The following is a 25696-nucleotide window of genomic DNA, read 5'->3' on the forward strand; positions in this document are numbered from 1 at the left end:
GTTGCATTGTGCTTCTGCAAGAGTATGGTCTAGACTTGTTCTATTTAAAAAGCGCCCAGAGATAACTTTGTTTTGATTTGGCGGTATACAAATAAAATTGAACTGAACTGAATTGAATATCAGTCAAGATAGCACCACAACAGAATAGTAAAAGGAAACTGTCCAGAGCTGTAGAGGCTGGTACTCGTGTGAAATGTCTAGTACTGACCCAGGTAGTCCTCCAGCCTCCATCACATTGGCTAGGGTCACATCATTGGACCACACATCATATTGCCATTTCCTGAGGCCCAGGACTCCACACAGCACCCGACCTGTGTGCAGACCCACGCGCATGTTTAGGTTGACCTCTGTGGCCTCCGCTACCGACCTGCAGGGGAAGAACACACGTAGAGTTGGAGTAAGGTCGTAGGCAGAGCATCAAAAGGCAGCAAGATATACAGATATAAAATGCAACGTCACATTAGCAGTGCATTTCAGTGTGCATTACTATACATGAGCACCAAGCATCATTGCTGCTATGACATAAGAATATCTACTATTAAAAGCAATCTTTATATATCACGACTGAGGTCAGATATAGGTGACAAGCACTTAACCATGTTTTAGCAACTTTAAAAAAAGGCCCATCTGAAAAATCTGTATCTGTTTAACTCCTGTCCACAACAGTACATCGTTTAGCTTCTGTACTTGTACTCCTCTTTGCTTCTCCAAACTGGGGGTGTGCTGATCGTCATCTACTGTAGGTAATACACTAACTATCGATAAAATACCTCATACAGTTACCACTTCAAATAATCTGTACTATGGCTTTAAATTCAGAATAATATAAAAATCTTTTAATATAAGCATTCTTTTTACTGCAGATATGACAATCTGTCAGGACCAAGCGCTGCTCCACTTTGCTCTAACATACCAAAATAGACTAAAGAACAAAAAAAAAAAGTGCTAAGCATTTTCTATTTAATCAGTGTTGAGGAAGAAGTCTAATCTTGATTAACAGGCTTCCAGTCAAATCATTAAAGTGTCTGATTTTATCTTCTGCTGCATCTCAATCTCATACTGTCTTTTGGTACTTTTGTTCCCCACTTCCAAAAACTGCGCAGGGCAGGGTGTGCGGGGAAAACAAGCTCTTTCAAGCTTGATAAAATGCTTATTTTCTTCCTCAAGTGAAAGCCTTTTCTCTCAGCCAACTGTGCTTCTGTTCTCTCAAATGTTCAGTGTTAGAATTCATGCACAGCACACATGGCTAATCAGGCTGGGAGGAAATTTCTCAACAGTGTGTTTAGAATAAAATACAGATTAAAGCAAAAGTTCAGATAATGTGATGCAGGGTTGTATAAGGTACTTATCGATAGTCAGCGTGTTACCTGCTGTAGACGCTGACAGGTGTCTGCACGCCCCCAGTTTGGGGAAGCAGAGCACCGACATGAACGCTAAGCAATGAACTGCTGTGACAGGGTCAGAAATGAAAGGTGTTTCAGCCACTGATAAGAGGTCCTTCCAAACAAATCAGTATCAGTGTATGCAATATTTAGAATATTTTCATCACTTTATTTTACCATCCGACAGTCTTTTTTTTTTTTTTTTTTTTTTGCCAGGAATCTGCTGTATATAAGATAAATTTTGCTCTCTCCAAACCAAACTCAAGGCAGCCATACACCAGCAACTGACTGGTGATTTTTGGATTGTATAACAGTAGTTCCCCATTAGAAAAGGCTGCATGACAGCAAAGTAAAGCACTGAAAATATTCTAAATATAGCATATTCTTAAACTGACATTGATTTTTTTAGGTAGGCTTTCTCTTTTCATTACAGTGACCATTGATAAGTACCCACTAAGATTTCAGAGTGAAAGCATTTTCTATTGAATAATTGGACAGACATCTATTTACACTGATAAAATAGTACTTCATAATTTCATAATTAAGCATCAGCATGAAGCTGTGCATGTAAAACTGATGAATTACAGACTCAAACACTCACGTTATGGTGTCAATCATGTCCAGACCCATCTCTACACAGCAGTGGGCGTGGTCGGTCTTGGGTTGGGTCAGGCCTGACACACAGTAGTAACAGTCCCCCAGGATCTTAATCCTGCGACAGTGGTTCTCCTGCAAATCCAAAAAAAAAGGGCAAACTATGATTCCATGTGTTCATCCAAGAAGAATTATCAGTAACAGGATCATCATTACTTCTGGATTTTATCTAGAACAAGTAGTGCTACAGCAGCTACAGCCTTTTATTGGATCAAAACAAACTCAGCCCAGTTCATGTTAAAAAACTTTTAAAACAGAGTATCCAAAGGCGTCATTCTTTCAGCTGAATCAAAATTATACCTGTGGTGTTTGAGTTAAAAATTCTGACATTTAATTATAGTTTATCCATTACACCGATTACACTGATCCATATCCATCAGTGTAATTTGTGAGCGTCGCTTCAAGCTATCCATTACTGAAACTTCCAAGGTCGATTGAGTTTATGGTGCAGGAGTTATGGTCCTTCAAAATGAGAAAGTTTTACCTTAAATCGTAACGTCATCATCATTAACACTACTGTTTATAATTTGTCAAATGATGTCATGCCTCAGCATTTCAGGCAAATTACACTGCTGATGTAAAGCTTTGAGGAAAAATGAATTCGGAAAAACTGTAATTAATTGTAGCTCTTATAGGCCAAGTTGGATATTTTGTGATCGCTTTCCAGTGATTATAGGTAGATGGACATATTTTGTCTCACAAAAAAAGAGGTTATCATAATGATACTAATACTTTTCACTGGAATACAGTGAAGGATTTTTAGTCCATCTAAGTTTTGTTAAAAACAAGCCAGTGATGGTAAGGACTTCAAATCTGACAGTGACACACAGAAAAGCCCAGAATCTTCTTGCTGTGAGGTGACGGCGTTTACCAGTATGTGTGTTCAGGTGTCATTAAGCTAAAACCCTCCATCACATAAACCCTAATTCAGCTCAGGACAACAGTGCCTCTGGTTTAGCTGTTCGAATGAATTTAACTGTCCCTGCTATTTGTACCCATGTCAAATGGGTTTCACTCCACGCTAACATTTTCACAACAAAGTTTTTCAGCTGTTTTCCACAGCTGAACACCTAAACAACAGGGACATTATCAAAAAAGTTGGTGAACATTTTGGGAAATTCACTTATTCACTTTCTTACATTAAATATGAAGGTACAACGAGCAGTTAGCTTAGATTAGCTCAAAGACCGGACAATGTTACAATGGCCAATTATTCCCAGTAGTACAAAAAAATGTCCCATTGGACTAAAATCCCTTTGTCGAACAGCCCGTTATTCCAAAAACAAACACCTCCTGCTCCAAAAATAAACACTCTCCCTGCAGTTGTAGGGAAAGTGACTATGGGCCCTGTCCATGGTGCTGAATTGGAGGGGGGGGGGGGGGTTTGCCCTTAACAGGCAAACAACATTTCAAATTATTTTACTGCTGCATGCAAAGGTCTTTTTTTTTTTTTTTTTTTTACTTTTTTTTGGGGCTTTTTTGCCTTTATTTAGATAGGACAGCTGAAGATATGACAGGAAAGGGGGCAGAGAGAGAGGAGACGACAAGCAGAAAATGGGCTGCAGGGGGGAACCGAACCGGCAGCCGCTGCAGAGGACTGACAGCCTGAGCACATGGTGTGCACGCCCCACCAACCGAGCTACAGGGGCGTCCATGCATTCAAATGTCTAATGTCAGAATAAAATTGTAATAAAATTACATTTTTACCTCATTTGGTGTGTGCCCCTGTCACTCCAGTACTTATAGGTTAGGGCTAGGGTTAGAAACTGCTTGAAAAATATGTGCTTTCAGAGCAATGGCCGTTTGTTTTCTGGATTACATGCTGTTGGAACAATAGGCTTTTGATCCACTGGGACATTCATCCGACCATCTAGGTTTCTGAAGAACAGGTTGTTGGAACAATGACATGAAATCAAAAACAGTGAGGAACAGTGAAACTCCAACTTCTCCCTGTTTCCAGTCTTTATGCTAAGCTAAACTAATCAGTTGTCGGCTGTAGTGCCACATTTAACATGTGATACCATATGAGTGATATCAATCTTCTCAACTAACTCAAGAAAGCACGAAAGCAAATAGGTGTATCTCCCAAAGTGTTGAACTATTGTTTTAAGTCATCTGAGTCTAAATGGATAAACTGTTGACAAAAATGTAAAAAGAATGCCATACTCATAAATAACCCTGGATTAAATTAGTGTTTTATGTGAGCACGGTTCCCTGACAGCGCACACATAAAGATATGCCACTGGCAAAATCTGCTGTGTATTTCAAAATGACAAATGACAGAAGCAGCTGGAGGCAACAGAGATGTGCCCAACCCAAAGACACCATATATAGGAGAAACTAATGTGGTCAAATAAATTAATTAATTAATAAATATAGGAACATTGTTGGGTAGATATTCAGGGGCAGTCAATGTAGTAATTAAGTCAGTTGGAATACAACATATATGACGATCCTGTTCTGATTGCATGTTCATTATCTCACGCAAACTCTTGAGACTTTGAACTTGCGCCAACAGTGAAATGGTTCCCACAATGCAACTCAGCTAAATCCGCGGATCACTCTCACTTTAGGAATAAGGTGAGTCACTCTCTCACTCTTTAGGGACAATAAGCAGTGGCATGAAAAGGCGGCTCACAAATATAAACCCATTATTAGAGGATATGAGCAACAGACATTCATTTTACCAGGGAGACCGGGTTACCGTGGACGCCTTCTCATAACCCTTTATTGTTTCCATGGAGGTAATGGGATCGCCGGCCATGCATGTGAAGAGCACAAAGACTCATAATTATGCACATTGGTTTGCACAAGACAAGAGAGATGCTCTATTTTTAACGCGCGAGTCGTGTGAGTTTTAGAAAAGAGAGATAGCTAGGGCTTGTTAGCGGCAACTATTTGGCTCATGTAGTTTTACATGCGGTGGTCATGCTGTTTGAGCGCTTAGTGGCATGGAGGCACACATACTGTTCCTGTTAAATATGTTGTTAGACGCAAAGGTAAAAAGAACTCAACAGCAGTATTGTAGTGTCGCCTCTTGGGCATCTGTCTATAGTTTTTCTTAAAAACCATAAAATTATAAAATTATTTGGTACAATAATTAGGTAATTAGATAGAGATTGTACCATTATATACCCAGCAAACATGAGATGTCTGCCAGATGTGCAGGTCAGTCTACATTGCGTCTGTCTGCCCTGGACCATCTGTACGTGCAAATCAGGTTCAGTATCTGGACGTCTGACTTCATCCAGCTGGGATATTTCCGGACATGTATGGATGTGCAAGAACAGAGCAGGAAATCAACATGTGATTAATGACATATTTTTTATATGTGATAAATAATGTAAATCATGATAAATAAATAATGTATAATTTATTAATAATCGCTGTTATTTGATAGAGAGTGCACACAAGAGAGTGTTTTATATGCTAATGCTCCTGCACACATCAACACTGAACATTCAGACGTCTTTCCAGCTCCTGCGGCTTTGATGTTCTTTCGGATGTATCTTTGCTCAGTGAGTGGGCTATAACATATAAAACATATAAATGAAGTTCCACACAACATTTACTATATTTATTATGAAAAAAATATTAATATTATGGAATATATGTCTATATTTAATTTCAATTTACTATGAAACTGCATTATTGGACATTTATGGATGCTGGCTTTTAGGAATCGTAGTGCAAAGATTCTAAATTTTTTTCTAAATTTGATATATTGTAATTTGAAAGCAGTATATTTTTGTCTGTGAATCTCATTCTTACCAAGCTCTTGGCTTCTTTCTTGCCCTACTTAAATTCTTAATTTTTTGTTTGTTGTAAGTGGAAGGAGCTCAGTACTAAAAATTAACAACAAAATATTAATATCTTATTGTAGCTTCAAAGTTGACTTTTTTTGTGTAAAAATATACAACAGAAACTTATTTTTGAAATTTAATTTTAGTTTCATCGCTCCTTATTGATGTTAAGTCAACGTACACAGCTCTATTTCCACTGAACACCTTTGAACGGATGAATCTCGAATCTCGACTGTTTTCTTAAAAATTTCAAAATGGTATCCTGTGAAGCTGCTAGAGATATTCTTTGATAAAACTTTTATGTTATTGTGACAACACCAATGAGGTCACCTCGGGGTAACTCAGGTCATAGTGGAGCAGTAGCAGATGGCGCTGTGAGTGAGGTGCGGTTGAAGCTACAGGAAGCAGGGAAAGCCCTGGTACTTACAGAGTCTCCTACTCTGTACTTTTCCTGTGCTAATCTGCACTGTGAGGGCTTAGGAGCTGATTCAGTCACAAGCTGGATTACCACAGTCATGTGACTGAAGCATTGTGGGCAATCTGGGTGGTCATCAGCATACAAGAAAGATGGGTACAGTGTACTAGGCACAGGTAGAGTTTGACACCTATTCAGTATTCCCTTTAGAAAGGAGGCACAAGCACGTATTTTTAAGATTTTGACTTTTATGTTTGTTTTCATTGAGGTCAGAATATTTCGAGAGCAGGTTTATTATCAGACACCTCACATACAGTATACCCATATGCTTGCAGGGATGCAAATTAGCAAACACTTCAGAGCGCACAGACAAAGAGAGGGAGACAAAAAGGGACACCGAGACAGGGAAGGAGAACATTCGGTCGATGATTATGAAGGAAGAGATGAGCCAGCTGAGAGCAGCAGCAGTTCATTTCCTACAAGTCCCCAAAGGAGAGAGCAGTACGCACCGTGCTTTGTGTTTCATACAAAGACAAAGACCAGTGCCGTGTACATATTATTGATGAGGCCGGAGATTAGGGTTTCCACTCCTGTAGCTTTGAGGGGTTGAAAAGACACGAGACAGGAGGAATGGTTGTTGCTGCCTGTCTCCTATTCTTTGACTATGTGCTACCCAAATTCCCAAAAAGTTAGGATGCTGTGTAAAATGTAAATAAAAACAGAATGCAATGACTTGCAAATCGTTTTTGACTTGTACTCAGTTGAATACAGTGCAAAGACTTAAAATACTTAATGTTCAAACTGATTAAGATTATTGTTTTTTGTAAATATACACTCATTCTGAATTTGATGCCTGCAATACATTTCAAAAAAGCTGGGACAAGAGCAACAAAAGACTGTGGAAAATTGCTGAATGCAGTTCAGGTGACAGTATCATGATTGGGTATGAAAGAGGCATACTTTAAAGGCTCAGTCGTCACAAGCAAGGATGGGGTGCATCCACTACTGTGTGAAAAAAATGCTTAGTCCAACAGATTCAGAACAGCAATTCTCAACACAAAACTCCAGTGAATTTAGGGATTTCACCATCTACAATCCAAAACACTCAATAAATCCAGAGAAATCTCTGTAAGTACAGAGCAAAGCTGAAAACCAACACTGAACACACATGACCTTCCTGCAGGCAGCACTGCGCTAAAAACTGCATTAAAAACCCATATAATTGTATAAAGGATACTACACGGGATCAGGAACACTTTGGAAAACTGCTGTCAGAAAGCCACATATCAACAACATCCAAAAATGCCACCGACTTCTCTAAGGCCAGAGCTCATCTGAGATGGACTGACGCAAAGTGGAAAAGTTTTTAACAGTTTCACAGTTTTAATTGTTTCACAGTTTTAATTGTTTTCAGAAATCTGTCACATCTGTGAAAACCCCATTAATGCTGAAAGGTACATACAGGTTTTGGAGCAGCTGCTTATTTCAGTTAAGACAATGCCAAGACACATTCTGCACGTGTTACAACAGCGTGTCTTCATGATTAAAGGGTTCGTGATTAAGAGTGTTGCGCACCTAAAGATGTATGTCAAGCAAGAATGAATAAAGAATTTCACTTTCAAAGTTTCAACAGTTAGTGTCCTCAGTTCCTAAATGCTTACTGAGCGTTGTTAAAAGAGAAGGTGATGTATCACCGTGGTAAACACGCTCCTGTCCCAACTTTTTTGGAACACATTGAAGGCATCAAAATCAGACTTAGTGTATATTTACACAAAACAATTAATCAGTTTGACCATTAAATATTTTGTCTTATTACTATACTCAATTGAATATATGTCAAAAACTTTTTGCAAATCATTGCATTCTGTTTTATTAATGTTTAACGTAGCCTCTCAACTTTTTTGGAATTGGGGCCGTAGACTGATATCAATTTTTAACACATTTCTCAATTCTAATTGCAGGCAATCACACTATATCATGCATTTTATATCAGGCCATTACATAGATTTGAAAGAAACATTATTCAAACCTTGGTTTGTCGAATTATTTCATGTCATTTCATCAATATAGCCAGACAATGATTCATTGCAAAGGCTGAATCTTTGAGAGTGCTACTGAAGTTCTGTCAACATTTCCCCTGCTCCACCGACTGGATATTTTCCTTTTTGTCACCGGCTCTCTTATCGATTGGAATTCATATACAATAATTTATGTGTAACAGCAAGTGAATAATATATCAACACTTCCTCCTCCCACACCACAGCCTGGTGGGCTGGAGCGAGCGGGTGACGGAGATCCGTGAAGTAAAACCTATGTACTGTAGATATATATAACAGATATGACGGATATGACAGATAACAAATGTTCAGTGATTCCAAGACTGTTTTAGTTACAAGATGGCACTGTTTTTCTGAACATTTGATCAGCACAGGAATCAAGGAACTTTGTTTTCTAGAAATTATACAAAGAACCTACAGTAGCCTACAGTAAAAGTGTAAGAAATACTGCAAACACACACATTAGAATCAGGAGTGAATGTATGGCAAGTCATATTAACCATGATACGTTATAAGAAAATGACAGAATTTGTTGATGATTGTATAAATAATGTCTCTTTCTATGGGATTAAACTGACACAGTGAGAAATGTGCAAATAGACAAATCATGTATGCTATTATATTCAATTATCATTAAAACACAAACTATTTGTACCAGTCTATTTAACTTAGACTGTGATTCAAAATTCCAGCCAGATGAATGTACTGTGATTTTTTTTTTCTTTTTTTTTGCCATTTTTCTTCTGTCACAATATTAAAAAAAACACCTCAAGAACACTCACTGTGAGCATTGTAATTACAGTGAAATCAGCATTCAGCTGAGCAACGCTTTGTAATGAAACTAAAAGCTATTAATAAATGAAAGATTCAGCGACATTTATTCTAGTATGACAAATTTAAAAAAAATATGCACAAACAAAAATTTAAAAGGGCACTTGATTGGATTTACACATATAGATGTCGACTGAAAAATCTGTGTGGGCTTGAAGAATTTATTTTTAAAAAGCCAGCATTATAAACTGGGGTTGTGTAGTTTAAAGGGACAATGTGTGGGATATATGGTCATCTGCAAAAGGTCACTCCAAGGTCAAAGGAGGAGAGAACTCCCACACTCTGGCCCAGCGAGGCCAGCTTGAGGAAAAGGGATTACAGTAGTCAGGAAATTTACAATGGCCCCGACCACCACTCTGACTCTAGAGATGATGAAGAGGCAGGCGGGGACAGGAGAGGTGTGAGGTGAGAGAAGAGCGAGGGGGGGGTGGGGGATCAGCAGTGGGGCAAAAGGGAGCCAAGGCTAACTGGTTAGCATGCTAACTTTAGTAGATATTTCTGCAACACAGTATATAAACATCTTTGACATGTCAGAACTGTATTTTGTGTTCTGTCAATAATGTTGGCTCATTTTTCAAATGTTTTAAACTTAAATTCTGGCCATATCTTTGAAAGACATGGATGTTTGCTTGTCAGTGAGCTTCTTTTCTGATGTATTAGTAAGTAAAAATCAGGATATCTGTAAATATCTGCCTTATGTAAGTCCCCCAGTTTCTGGAAGTGCAAGTTGCTTCATGTGTTTTTCACTGCAATGACAACCATCATATTATTTTTTTTTTCTTGAAACAGAAGCATTTTTTTTCTCTTACTCCTCCATGAGGAACTCAAGCTGGCTTGTTTGGTTTGGGTTTTGCCTCAGTCCACAGTTTCTCGCACACAGGCGTCTGAGGGAAACTGCAGGACTTGACAGTGATCCTTGCACCTGCTCGTGAGAGAAACCCAAACAGGGTTATTTGAGTTGTGTTTACACCCAGACTTTGGTTTCAGGCAGGCAGCTGTCACAGTGTGGGCAGTGAACAGTCCTTGTGCTTAATTTAAAAATAAGACATTTTTATTAGCATCCTAACCAGTTGTATCTGTTATATTTCTCTTGGCACAGGATTTTGTATTATATAAACCTGCAGATGTACAAACCATCATGTCTACAAAGCATTTGGAACAGGTTTTTAAAGTTAACTTTTTTGGTTCAGTTTTGGTCACACTTTATTTGACAGTACACTAACAAGACAACAATTTATCAAAGTAGGCAAAACACTAGAAATAATGTCTTCTTTATTAAACAGTATTAGACCCTTTATTAAACTCTCATTAGACTATTAGATGATAATTATGAACACATTACAACAGAGCTGTACTGTAAAGTGTATTGTTTCCCACTGTTATTACAGTTTCTTGTAGAGTAATTTGGGACATATTAAAACAGAACTGAACTGTGAACAACAATAAAACCATATATCTGTTAGTTCCTGATTTAAAAACATTACATGAATATATGAGTGATTGCACAGATTTGATTGTGATTTGCAGTAGGCATTGGTATCAGCTGCTCTGCTATTTGTATAGGACCAGTTGAATAAGGTGTGTCTCAACTAGCAGACTTTAGTTTGCAGCATGATTCTGTCATAATGTGTCTCAAATAAAGTCTAATAAAGGGTTTAATACTGTTATTAAAGAACAGATTATTTCTAGTTTTTGTCTAATTTGACACAAAGCACAGCTTGCTACCTCTTTTTACTGTACTGTAAAATAAAGTGTGAGTTCAATTCGTCAACAGTCTTTACAAAATCTAGTTTCTTCACCATCTCAGGTTACTCAGTCATGCCTGAACGAGTCTTTGCTGTGTCGGTCCTTCCTCTTAATGAAGGGGAAATTACAGTATAAAGTTTAAACAAGGAATAATAGTTCTGACAACTGAATTCTCCTTTGGTAAATTTAAAATACTGTGAAAAAGCATTTCAGTCATACAAATAAGGCTGTGATGATAACGATATTACTGCATTACCACAATAACAAGGTCTCATAATGCCTACAGCAGGGCTGAACTCATTACTGTCACCACTGCAAATTTTATTTTGAAAGGTCGATCTCATGTTAAGACATGCATGGATCTATTAATACGCCTAAATATCAGCGCTGCCACAGACAAGTCAGGAACTCAGCCTCTGATTGGTCAACAGACTCAACCCATTACATCTTAGATTTGCCTGTGGGCAGGTAACAACATACTAACAACAACAACAACAACTCTTTTCAAGAAAGAAAAGTGACTCCAAAAAAAGATGCTGCACTTCAAGTCTGGATTACAAAGCTTCTGAAGGAGATACAATTGCAATGGAGCTGATGTTGTAAAGGTACGACACTAGCTTTAGCATGAGCTAAATGTTAGCCATTCCTGCTCAGTTTGCTTCAGGATTAACCCCATTACTTTTGCAGCAGGTGGGAAAGAAGAAGACTTTTCTTGGTCTTGAGAAGCTGCAGCATTTATTGGCTGCCACACTTTAGCATATACAGTACATTTACTGCCACATTGACAACTTACTGCTAAATGTAAGTTTCTGCTCCGCTACGAGCAGCAGCATCAGTCTACTGCTCGCTCTCCTTCACTTACACACTGCGCCATTCCTTAAAGGAGTTACATCATGCTTTTCAAAGTACGCTTCAATAGAGTCCAGTAAAATGTGATTATTAAGGCAGACACGGCAAACCTCCATCCCGGACAAATACTGTGGTAAGAAAAAAATCCCCACCGTCCCACAGCCTTAGATACATATATGGCAATGATTTATGTAAACTTCATGCACTGCACATGTGATGGATGCTATTTTGTGAGCTTTCACAGTCATATATATGTGAATGAAAAGGGAATTCTGGCTCGTCGAGGAAGTAAGAGGCAGCAGATAGATACATCATTGAGCCATCCTAAAAATGGAAACATGAGAGAGGAAGAGAGTGCAGAGAACCACAGGGCATAAAAGACACAGTTGAGGGAAGTAGGCTGCTGCATGTCAATCAAGGAGCTGCGAAACAAGGAGCGGAGGAGTCTTAAAGCTGTGATGCAGGGAGGTGTTGCGGGAGGAGAGAAAAGAAGAAGAGACACAAGAATGAAAAGCTTTGTGAAAGTCTGCCATGGAAACAGCAACAGCACACACAGGCGGGCGTACAGACACAAAAGCACTTCCAGTCCGGCGCTATTAATGTTATATAGAATCACAACAACCATAAATTAATCACAGAGTCCCTCTCTCAAAAGAAACTGTTGTTTCAGGTGCCCGACAGACTGTTGGAAACTCAGCCAGGGAGAGGAAGTGTTTATCGAGTGAGAGCAGAACCAGTTGGTGTGTCAGTTTACATTCTTGTTATCGCTCTTTGAAATAAATCTCTTCAATTATTTTACTTAGGAAAACAAACATTACCATCACCATGTTTAATGCACAATGTTTAATGTTCCTTGTTTTTAAAGAAGCACAAAAAAGTCCTTCGGACAGAGAAAGTGCCATGATCTGACCGTTTCTACAGCGCCATAAACTCTGTCATTTCAGCCATGTACGGAATAACTGTTGTGTCTGCTTTGTGTGTCAGTCTTAGTCTTTTATTTTCACCATTTCACCGCACAGAGCAGGTTTGAGTAGAGATAAGGTTTCAGAGCTTTCCTGAGATGTTTGCGCCCCTTGTCTTCGGTCTCCGCGGTAGTCGGCAGATTCTCGGCCTGCTGGTGAAGAGTTATAATTACTCACAGCTTGTGTTCCTGTGGGTGGTGGGAATCAAACGGCAAATACTGATCAGTGTGAGTGGGTTTCCTGTAAACTTCAATTTTCGAGCCACCCCCCTACCTAATAAGGCACGGTGCAAGAAGAAGGAAAGAATATTGTTTTTTATGTCTTCTAATGTAAGTTGCTGTGCTTAGAGAAGAATCTTGCCTCTAAATATCTCATCAGGTGCTATCAACATGTGTATTTGAACACACAGCTAAACATGAAACACCCCAAAGCTCTCCTTATATCAGTATCTGCAACAGAGGTTGATCAGGTCTCACGGGAGTACAGATCTGATAAGCCTACACTTGACCCTTGAATCCAGCCTGTGTGAATCTGTTACTGGTGCAACCAAATTTAAAATCCAAATCTGACACAAGACTTTTTACTTTATTCCATGACTGGCTGTTAGCTTTCCAGACTAACGCAAAACATGAGCTTCACTGTCTTTCCTCTGGCAATTACAACACGACACACAAGGGTGCAGACTATTGGCACAGTCAAGAGAGAGAAAGATAATCAATATTTTCATATTAAAGTCAAGGTGAAATGAAAAATACCCTTTTAACCCTTTTAGATCACATACCCAGTTTAACAATATACTGTAAAAAATACACACAAGTCAATTGCTTTGTATTTTTATGTCAAAGCCACAGGAAATCTGTTAATTTCCTCTTCCCGTGAACCTCATGAGTGCTTACGTAAGCTAGAACTAACCAATTTTAATAACCAGTCGCATCATGGCATCCACCTTTCAATCAATATTCTTTCATTAGCTAGCCCATTTACAACAATATGGTACGTCAGTGTGTCTTTCAAGACGTCCGCCACCTCAAGCCTTGTTCTGCTTCACCAAAATACTGTGGTTACCACGGTTACTGGCTAGAATTTAAAAACCAAAACACCGGTGTTACAGGCCCACTCATTATATTCACTTTGAGGGAAGCGGTATCCGTGACAACACATTATGCGCAAGGCATTTTACAGCGGACTGCTTCAGCAGCTAGCTAACATTAGCTTCATGGAGCACACGATCAACAGGGGGCCTCGCTGATTAATGTTACTGTACAAAAGCACAACTAATGACTCTGTTCTCTGATCTGGGTGAAATTGGATCATATTTAATGGAGGAAATGCTTTGTGGTTTTTCCCCTGATGTCCACCAGCTTCTTGCATTAACGCTCATTCAGCGCTATTAGCTACTGCAGTAAGTCCCTGGCTAACTGCCTGTTTTTACAGGAAACTTGTCAATATACAGAAACAAACAGGACTCTGATGTCTGTTTCATGAAGACTTAAACAATGGCTACTGCATGTAATGTCAAAGATGCAGCAAAATATCAACCAAACCTGTAGTCCACTTCAACTATATGGTGCATTTTTTGACTTGTTTTGGTTATACGGCCTGCAACCTTACAAATTTTGGTTAACTCTCTCTGCTCTCTGTGTTTCAGCAAAAAAAAAAGCTCTGAAAAACACACTGTATGTAACCTGACCAGCACTCTGCTATCAACTTTATAAGGAGATACAGTAATATGTCAGTGTTTTGTATGCAGCTTGCTCTCAGATGCACTCAGCTGAGACTACGGGAGGAGACAGACTGCAATGGTTTACATTAGTTTGAAATTCTTACCAGTCCACTTCTGAGGAAACCAAAGCCTCTTTGATACAGGAATAGTACATTCCTTTTAAGAGCATTAGTGATGACTGATATGGAGATCAGGCTGAAAAGTTCCTGAAAACTGTTACTAAACACTCAAACACAAGAATGTCTATTTTAAGATATTAAGTGATTATGTATAAAATTCAGATACAGATGTGAATTTATTAGCCGTTAAAGGGAGATGAGACTGTAATCACAGTGAGTGACTGTAAGCATTCTGATAAAGCTTTGTGCATATTTGCTGCCTTACTGTAGCCTCATTTATTTGAAAAATTTAGTTGAATGACTTGAGGAGAGGAGAGGAGAGGAGAGGAGAGGAGAGGAGAGGAGAGGAGAGGAGAGGAGAGGAGAGGAGAGGAGAGGAGACTTGGTCTACTACATCAGCAGCACTTTAGGAGAACACTGCGTCCCTGGCCCACTTCCCATGCAGCTTGACAAGTCCAAAGAGTGGACAGGTGGTGTGGGGATGGTGTTGGAATGGTATTATGAGACGGTGCCCAGTGGCCATGTGGCATCGCCCGCTCTTCGTATGGAACGAGGAGAGTCTGAGTGCCCACAGTGACCACAGCTATGAGTCACTGGCACTGCCACTTCCTGCCAAAGTGGATCAGAATGAGTGGGGCTTTGGGTCAGGGCAAGGCTAGAACATTTGATGACAACTTTCATGGCTGGGGACAGCCTTTCAGTGTAACACGAGGCTCCCAGCTAGCAGCCAAGCAGAGATCAGACCAGTCTATTCAGTAGTAACCAAAGGAATGAGACAGCTCGAATCACAACAGCAAGGAAATTGACGTGGCTCAAGATAGCAGCTCTTCAAGCCAAACTATGTGTGAAAATGTATCATTTATAGAGCTAAATTCATCATAGCATCTTTGAAATGAAGGGGAAAAAAAGCTTGAATTGTCTGAGATGTCTTTGTTAGGACAATGTGATATTAATCAAAGCAAACTGATGTCTTTGTCATGACAGCTTCTCATTATCATATCATTAACATGTCATGACACCTGTCATGAATATGAAGAAGCCTTTATGGGTGTTTATTACTGTTATCATTTAGTGTCATCTGGTCATTTCTGTCATTTTTAATACCAATTTGACACTGCTTCAGATGTCTGTCATGACAACTTGAGATTAAATATTATATATTATTATAACCGTTCAGGTTCCTCCTGGCAAGTTGTCATAACAAAGATATCTCAACTTTGTCAATTTTGCATTAAAATGACATAACCGATTGGCTAATACTTAATGACAACAGTCATAAACTTCACGTTATGAAAAAAAGACTCCTTCAAGCTCATGACAGATGTCATGGCATGGTTATGACAGTGTAATGGCAGTCTTATGTACAGGCTATTCAAAATAAAATGTTACTGAATCATCTTATTTCGGCTAATAGCATTTCAGGGTAAAATGCAACTTTCCGTAGGATAAAGACAGACTGCGACTGATATACAAAACTGCAAGATCAGGTTAATCAGCTGATCTAACATTAATTGCAAAGGCAATGACAATTATTTGACTTATACAAGACGAACGAGAGACACTCTGTTTTTAGTCAGTTCTAATTTTGTGCCTGTAAACAAACAAGTTAAAAATAGAAGCTCTCAACACGGCCAAGCAAAACCTTCTATGAAAGCAAAAAAAGGGTTAGTTGTAATCCTGTGTGGATTAATGGATTTGACAAGGGCATGTGCCTAGTGTAAGTAATAGAGGCCAGATTACATGTAGATAAGGCTGTGGCAGGGTGATCTGCAGGGGCTCAGGGGCTATGCCTTCTCACCAAACACAGATACTGTACGTGTCAGCCAAACTGAAAAGTGTTGGGAGAAGATGCAATATAAGTAAAGTGATAGTTTGGATTATTTGATGTGGGGCTGTATGAGGTACTTATTAATAGTCGGTATATCACCTACAGAAGATGGCAGCCTGCACGCCCCCAGTTAAGAGAAACTAAACAATGACCTCCTCTGGACGCAGTCTGCAACAAAATGTGTCACCTAAAAAAAAAAATCAATATCCGTTTAAGTGTATGCTATATTTAGAACATTTTCACTGCTTTAATTTGCCTTTAGAAGGGTTAACAGTTATGTAAGCTAAATATGGCTCTCTCCGAATCAACCAAACTCCATAGACGAAAGCAGTGATTTTACCTTGCAGAACACAAGAGTTGCTGGTCTACCGCTGCCTCGATCCGTAGATTTGTTTGCATTATTATGTGAAATTGGTGAAACCGAACTATCCTTTTAAAACACATAAGTTACACGACAAATTAGTAGACCAAGGCAGCAGTAGACCAGCAACTTTTGTGTTCTGCAAGGTTATCACTGTTTTTGTCTATGGAGTTTGGTTGATTTGGAGAGAGCAATATTTGGCTTGTATAACTGCTGTTTCCCAACAGAAAAGGCTGTCTAATGGCAAAGTAAAGTAGTTCAAATATTCTAAATAAAATGTACATTTCAACTGATATTGATGATTTTTAGGTGGCCCTTTTCTAAGTGGCTAAAATAACTTTTGCTGCTGTCCCTGTCCACAGCAGGTAATACACTGACTATCGATAATTACTTCATACAGCCCCATATCAAATAATGTGAACTTCTGCACAGATAATTGCAAACATACATAAGTGCAAGTCAAGATAAAAAGATTTTGTAACACCACCACTGACAGCGTCACATTTGAAAGCGACTAGATTAACCGCAGCGGTCAAATTCACAGCAAAAAGTTGAGCGGATTTTCAGCACCGAAATCACAAAGAGTGAAATATTGACAGATGGGAGAGCTGAAATCTTTTCCACAGGCAAACCAAGAGAGATTGGGACAAGTACGACTCAGCAGGCCCTTCATTCAGTTCATTCACACAACCGGAGTGGAGGCGAGGTTTAGCCCTGGGTAAATCTGGCCTAGATTAAAGAGGTCTGTCAACTCTTCCTCAAATGAAGCACTGGATAATCATATTATGCATCATATGGGCTTCCAGTATTCGCTGTGACGTCATGCTAAGCTGGGACAATAGTGGCATGTGCCAGCAGCTTGTGGTCAAAGCAGTACACGCACACACATTCATGTCGTGTCAAAGTTTGGACAAAGTGTACACACGGGGGAAAAAGAGCAGATTTTGTATGCCAACAGTGGCTGTAATTGAGGGATGTGTGCTCGAAGAAGGGAAACAAACCTACCGTGGCAAGCTCATCAAACTTTCCAAACAGCTCATTTAGCAGTTTAACCAGTTCCTGGGCTGTGCACTGGGAGGCCAGGCTGGTGAAACCGACTATATCTGCAAACAGGATGCTGCAACAGAGAGAAAAAAGAAGCGCTTGAGTCAATGCTCTATTGTACATAGAAACAACTTTTTTGGGAGCATCATAATTTAGGAAGCCTGAGGCAAATTCGAGCGTTCTCTTGGCATAATGTGTTTACAACAAACTAATCAAACATTTAAATTAATGACCTGCAGCAACAAAAAAAAAAAAAAGACAGAGAGAGAGGGAGAGAGAGAGTCTGCTGTGTTCTCTAAATGACTGGCAGCGCAGTCAAGCAGAGCGACTCAAAATAGAAGCGAGAGCATTCTCATGGGGATCAAGGTGGAGACATGTCCTGTTAGGAGCTGCTGAGGAGCTGTTCCAGGATATAATGCAACCATCAAGCTTCTGTCACCGTCTCCAGGTGAACTTGTATTCCCTTTTGACAGTTGGTATATAGGACTGAAAGTGCCTGAGGTTTAAAGGTGAACTGAAATTAAAATTCTTCTTCATACCATATTTTTTTTACTCATGTAATAGTGTGCTCAGAATTATAATAACCAAAAAAAAAGAAATGTTAAGTTTAATTTATGAACACAGCAGTGAGTGTCTGCGAGTTGCTGATGACTCAGCAGCTATTGAAATAACACGAACCAGAAGGAGGTATGTCTGTTGCTGAGAACACAGCGTTGATTACATGCTAAGAATGGAGCTCATTCATTGGTGCACTGCTTTCACCATATTGCTGTTTCTGGAGCTTACATGCATGACAGGCTGCAGGTTTATACACGAAATAAGCTGTGCCAGGTTTAGGAGTTTATCAGCGTACAGGGTGACTTAGGTCACGTTCAGACAGAATCAGGCGCTGCGGTAACAACGCAATAGGAGTCATCCATAGGAGCTGTATGCGTGAATTCAAGTATCTGCGTTATTTGGCCCAGACTTAACCCTTAACCCTTGCTAATGCTAAATCCAGGTGAGCCGCATGTGCGAACAGAGCAGCTCAGTGTCAACGATGCTGCATGGTGAGTCGCTGCTTGTCTGTGAAGCCACTCTTTCATTGAATGTTTTGTTTTCATAGACTATCTGATGCTTAATATCAGCCTACATGAGACTAATATTTTTTTAGCTCATGTTTTAATGTCTTTATTTGTCATCTGTGATGTGAACATATCAGATTACAGTCAGCTGGAGTCAGACTGGAGTCAGCTGATCACAATTAATTTTGAGACTTGGGTTGTACTGATATAAGCGCAACAACAGTCATTATTACAGATAAGTCCTCCTCCTGCACGCTCTGCATGCGCCACCCGTCAGATGAACCATACAGAGTATTTTCAACATATGCAAATTATGTCTGACACGGACAATCTCCGAATGTGTGATGCATGTATGAAAGGGAACATGTGGACGATGTCCCGTCCCGATTCTCAGGGTATAGTTCAGAGTGCATGTGTGAAAACAGCTGTGGGCAATCAAGGAACAGATTGAATGGGAAGAGAGAACAGTGAGAGAAATACAATGTTGTTGTCCGATTGTTTCATGGCGGTTGTGTTCTCATTACAAATAAACAACCCCACACACTGCCCACACTGCTGCATAATGGTGTGGCTAAATCCCACAATGCCTGATTCTGTCTGAATGTGGCTTTAGGAGGAGGATGTGGTGGATGCATGGGCCACTTTGGCACAGGAGACAGGTTCAGAATTGGCACTTTTTTCTGTGTTTACTCTGCTGTTTCTCAATCAAATTTAAAAAAACGACAACTACAACAACAACAAAAAGAAAAAAAAGGAGACCAGGGTTCAGTTCCTGTGTGAAGTTATTTTTACCCAAACCATTATTTCTCTCTCTTTGCCACCATTCTTAAATATCCCATGATTATCACAGGAAACAGAACTACAACTCTACCATGTGTAGAATCAATCACAATGTGATCTTTAGCGTATTAATTAAGTAGCGTTAACATGTTCTCACCCTGGAACACAGCCAGAACCATAGCTTACCAGAATTGTCTCGTCTAGTGAGAGTCACTGCTAATGATAGCAAGCTGGGCTTCCACTGTCCAAGAGAAAGCTAGTTAACGTACCGTGACCACACATCTCAGCTAGTCCAGAATTATGCTGATTTCAAGATAAGAAAAATATCTGTAAAAGACACTGTTTTCAGTGCTTACATAGATGTTTATCATGTTGTGGCCCTCTCATTATTACCTCAGCTTATATAACAACATAAACAATGAACCACAAGTCTGAATTCACCACTGATTTGTCTGTATATATCAATCAATCAATCAATCAATCAATGCGTTGTTGTCAAGGCTGTTGGTAGCCTATGAATCATAGGCAAGCAGCTCCTTCTGACAGAACCTGTCAGTATGCTAACGGTTAGCCAAAGAGAAAGTCAGTCTTTTCTTAAGCGCTCCACAGGGCTTACTGCAATTCCTTCATAAAGTACCAGGGAACAAAAATGCCTCCTTAATGCCATCCATGGTTTTGAAAGGTGCACTCGGTAGGTAAAATAACTGTCCCCATCCTGATGGAAACACCTACAGTGCATAATGCTTACATGTGTGCATGTACAAATGTACGGTAGCTTACACTTCAGGGTCCTGGTTTAGGGATTGAAAATATGGTCACTCTAGGTTAGCCTAGCTCGTTAGCTTCCACCTTCTGAGTGAAACATCTTGTATCACCCTTTTGGTAACCTGAAGCTTGCAAAGTGTTTTCACAAATATGTCCACAAATTTCAAACGTTAGAAGTTGCAGTCTAAGTCTCGGTGGAGGTTTTTCACTGTTTATTTACTGTACACTTTTTTTCTGTGCCATTTGTGCTCAATATATTATCCGTCATGTTCCATTATGAATTGACAACAGGCCCTGAAGGAAAGGTTACTTGTGTTGAAAACTCTGGCATCTTAATACAGTCCTCCTGCCCCTGAGAGACGACTCATCATCAATCTGCATCAGAGCAGAGCAGGAACTTTTACCGTGAAGGATTCGCCCTGACTGCTGGGTGGCGATGGAGGGTGTGAAAGGGATTAGTCATCAAACTCTGACTGTCCTGAACAACTCGCATGTCTGCGGTTCTCGTACTGACGGCAGACTGCTGTCTGTAGGCATGTGGGCTGCAGTTTTCACAATGTGACAGAGTGCTGGATCTCGACGAGGGAGCTGCTAAATGTCATTTTGTCGTCTCACAGATGTCACCGTAATGAGGGGCAATGGATTCAATTTGTGTGAATGTTTTAATTGGTAACCATCTGCGGCTGACAAATATTTGAAACGTTAAATACCGTGCGAGTGTAAACACTTTAAGTTCAATTCACTAAAACTCTGAAAAGAACTGAACTGATGCCACGAAGTACTTCATATCAGTGGACAAAAGAAAACACCTAACAGTCTACGGAAGCAGTCAAAGCATCTCTAACGTGTGAAGTCAATTACCCAACAATAGAGCAAAGAGCTGGAGAAAAACCAAACTGATTTTGAGCAATCAGCCAACACAACACATGCCCACTTATTTAATGCCTCAAACAAATTCTGTTTCATGTGTGATGAGCCCTGTCATCTACAGGGTGATTAGATGATCAGGAACACCTGTGGCGCCTGGTGTTCCCATGGTTCAGTCCTGCCTGGCTCTAACCTCTCTCTCTCTGCTTCTTCGCAGGCATCCCTCATTTTCGATTCGGTTATATCCTTTTAGTTGTCCTTACACTTTGTTTTGCACCACACAATACAAGCATACACCATTTCCATGCGTGCACGCCACACACCACTGACTCTTCTGACACCCCATATTGTAAATATTTAATTTGGCCCTTAAATTTGGTTTCATTTGATTAAATAAACATCCGTCTTGGTGTGTATCCCATTTGTTGCTACTTTGAGCCAGGTCAAAACAACATGGGGCTCATCCAGGATCCATGCACATACCAGACCACAATCAGCAATCAGCTGGTCAGAGTGCAAACACACACATACACACACAAAAAGCCAAACAAATCTTGCAAAGATACTAACTTTACAAGCTGAGCCGAGCCAAGCCAAAACATTTTCTGTTCAAAGTCACTGTTGTTATAATTTTCACCCGAATATCTTCAGTCTTCTGTCATTCTCTTCAAAGGACTGAAATATAAACTCTGATTGTAAAAGCTGATCATAAAATGAATCATCACTTCACAGTCACACCTGTAGTAAATATTCAGAAACAAGATGGAAATGCAGATGTGTTTTAAATAGAGAGTAATAAATATAATAGGTGTAAGGACAGTCAATAAACTGTCAGTGCTTTGTTTAAAAATTGATTTGATTTACTGCTGCGTTTCCCAATAGATTTCAGTCTTTAAATCCAACCATCTGCTTACAAGAAGACCATTTTATTGAATAAAGGACTAATTTTTCTTTGAACAGTGCAAATGATTTCAGAGCTCTGTTTTTGAAAAGTAGTTTCAATTTACCTCGCAGAACACGGGAGCTGCTGATCTACCGCTGCCTCGATCTGTTGGTTTTTGTTTGTGTTATTGTGTGACTTCTGTCTTTTAAAAGGTTAGTTCGGATCAACCAAAGTCATACAACCCAACCTCAAATAATCCTGTATATAAGTAGTAGTAGTATATAAGTAGCACTACAATGTGATGATATAATCCTGTATATAAGTAGTAGTAGTATATAAGTAGCACTACAATGTGATGATATTAAACAGGCAAGACAGTTCCCTTTCATGCACATTTTAGGATGATCCCCAGTATGCTTGATAACAAACTCCTGCAAAGTGACACGTCTTAATTCATGCTTGGTTCTGGATTTTTGTCTGGCTACTTGAAACGTGGAAGCAGCAGAGTGTGATGTTTCTGACGGCATGCCTTAAATTCAAGTGCTCTTTTATAAGACAATATTATACAAAATAAATGTCCACATCTCTCAGAAACGCCACTTGTTGGCTCTACTACTGATACTCTAATACTGATAGCTGATAAATACATTATGTAACACAAGTGAAACGTACACACTTGTGCTCCAATTTCGTTTGCAGGTGATACGCCAGTCCTTCTCATCAGCGTCTGTGGAGATCAGTAGTCAGGTGACAGCCATAGTTAGGTGACCTTAATTGTCATGGTAACAAAAATAAACATGTGATTAATGTTTTGAAATGGTCACAGTTTGGTTGGGTTTAGGCAACAAACTACTTGCTTAGGTTTAGAAAAAGATCACAGTTTGGGTTCAAGTAAGTGAATAAGTCATGTGATGGAAGTGATGCACCTAATGTTATGTAATTTCACAAGGTACAATAACTCCAGCCTCCTTTATACCTATTTACCTGATATCTTTTTATGCATGCTATATGGACACATCTGCTCTGCACAGTAGTTATCACGTCCACACAAAAACTGGACATGGGGGTATGCACTGCACACTATTTAATAATATAAAGTCATGTACTTTGTATGCAGATTGAAGAGACTGGGCTGTTCCTCTTGTAGCATTTAGGCTGAAATTTTCAAACAATCAAAGAAAAGTTTTTGTATTTTTCTGGAAAGACGCTTAAGGACAGTACGATTAAAGCTTTTCCTGTACGTGTAGCTGAGCATGGAGCGTAAACAAGCCATGACGTGGTGCCTCCCATTGAGGGCGTTGTGCCAATGTCTCATGACCTCATGTGAACTGTGTTATTTTTGGCCTCATCTAAACCTCATGCGCACCATTGTCTCTGCTCACACATGAAGCATGCACCGAGCACAAGGCCTGTGCTCCCTTCAAAGTTCAGGTAGGGAATCACAACACCTTTGAGGTGCAGATGTGTGTTGAAAAAATGCAACAGAAGAGCCTGTTAAATTTGCTCTCTTCAAACAAACCAAACTCTTTTGGCAAAAACAATAATTTACCTCGCAGAACACGGGAGCTGCTGATCTACCGCTGCCTCGATCTGTTGGTTTTTGTTTGTGTTATTGTGTGACTTCTGTCTTTTAAAAGGTTAGTTCGGATCAACCAAAGTCATACAACCCAACCTCAAATAATCTGAACTGAACTTCTGAACTTCTCAGTCCCTTTGCAAAAATCTACTGTCACGTCATCATGGTGGCATCGTCTGTAAACACTGTACAGCATTAGTGAAAGGTTTTGCCATCAGCATCTAATAAGGGTCAAAAGATGCTGCTAAATTCAAAATAACCTACAATGTGTGTGTTAGGAACTGCATATTCAGCTGATAGAAATGTTTGATAAAGCACTTTACTAACATGAGCAGCTTGTTCCGCTTAGCACACTATAAAGGTACATAAATCCAGGGATATACATTAAAACACATAAGTAGCCTCGGTAATTAATATCAGTATCCACGTGTGCTCTGGCAGGGACACTAAATCATAAAGACAAATACGACTGTGTGCTGACCACTGAAACATCTGGGGGCTATTTTTAACCGAACAGCATTACTTTTAATGTATTTCTGTGTAACCTGATTTGAATTCTTTTTACAAACCCATGTGCAGAATGTAGAGGTATGAACTTAAAGGGTTAAGTTGTATCTACGCTTTTACTCCCACTTTATGTAAACTAGTGGACTCGCCGTACGTTGCCAGAGATATTTGACACAGAAATTGTTTTTATGAGTTGGAGCATTGTAAAGCACAGAGATCGCAGACTGTGAACCTCTGTATCTGATTCAGAATGTCCTCCGGCAAAACCTTGACAACAAACACTGCAGCACTCTTGGCAACAGCTGTAAGTTACTCCAGCTTCAGCCAGTGCCTACCACCAAACCTACTGCACTAGATTCACTGCTCAAGGTCAGAACCTCATCCCCAACACAAGTTTCTGTCTCAGTAAACTCTGTCATCTATCGCAGGAAAAGCTCTGCAACTGAAATGATGAAGCTACGTGATGCAGACATGATTTTTCCCGTGGTAACCAGAACTTGTCTAACATCTAATATTGTCTAATTTGACTTCCCTCGCACCCTCATCTTTTATTTCCTCTCCAATGGCACATATTCGAGGAAAGTTATTCCCCCAATTATGCTAATCTCCCACTTCCCTCTGTGAGAGGCATTACTGTAGTGATTTTGCTGATGTGATTTCAATTTAATCACACAGTGGAAGACACAATAAGCCATGTGCCAACTCAAGGGTTAAGTTTGGACGGGCCCCTCTAGAGCTACAGTGTGTGGGCTGTGTATGCGCTGATGTCAGACCAATAAAGGGTCTAACACAGAGGAGTGTCCAAACTGCTTACTACGCATTTTAGTGGGACAAACTTCTTGGGGATAGCAAGAGCGAGCGTCTACAAAACCTCCTGTCAGTGACCCAAGTAGGTCATCTTGCAAAGAGACTGACATAATTTTTATTTTTCTGTTTGTCTCAGTGCACTCCTTCTTTTTTCACATAATTATTTAACGCAAACTTGGTGTAATGCCAGTCTTTAAAACAGTGTTTCCCACACTTAGGGTCAGGACCCAAAATGGGTTGCAGGCCAACTATTATTGGGTCCCCAACAAACAGAGTGAAAGGCATACGACATTACAATTTTGCAAAGTGAATCACTTCATTAGCTTGAATTTGCCTTTAACTAGCATTTTGTGCATATTTACTGTATGTGTCGCAATGGAATGAAATGTTATTATTAGATATGCTGGAAGTGCTTGTGAATTAAAAATAAAAGAGAGGTGAAGATGCATATTGGATAATAGTGGGTGCTAAATTATAAAGTGATGATCATTTGAAAAGCTCTTCCATTAAAATGTAATATTAAACAGTGCGTGCTCATGGTTTATCACTATTTTCACATTATTAATCATTTAAAAAATGAGAATGCAATTTATCAGGGCTATCTTGATAAATTAAAGGAACACATTGACACCACTCTTTTCTCTCTTTACCTCTAAGGCTTATTTATACATCT

At 39.6% G+C, this 25696-nt stretch overlaps 1 protein-coding gene across 2 annotated transcripts in view; it reads right to left on the bottom strand.

The window, feature by feature from the left end:
* Window positions 1–25696, bottom strand: part of LOC146317708 (adenylate cyclase type 1-like) — a 55320-nt gene that overhangs the window by 17559 nt on the left and 12065 nt on the right. For both annotated transcript variants that reach the window (XM_084732745.1, XM_084732744.1), the window contains exons 4-6: window positions 17736–17847; window positions 1984–2111; window positions 209–367 (exon numbers count right to left, since the gene is read on the bottom strand). In XM_084732745.1, coding sequence (XP_084588871.1) covers window positions 209–367; window positions 1984–2111; window positions 17736–17847 — 399 coding nt within the window. The remainder of the gene's footprint in view (window positions 1–208; window positions 368–1983; window positions 2112–17735; window positions 17848–25696) is intronic.

The sequence above is a fragment of the Lutjanus erythropterus genome, chromosome 12 (assembly GCF_056507025.1).
Source record: "Lutjanus erythropterus isolate fLutEry1 chromosome 12, fLutEry1.hap2, whole genome shotgun sequence".
In the NCBI taxonomy this organism is placed as follows: Eukaryota; Metazoa; Chordata; class Actinopteri; order Lutjaniformes; family Lutjanidae; genus Lutjanus; species Lutjanus erythropterus.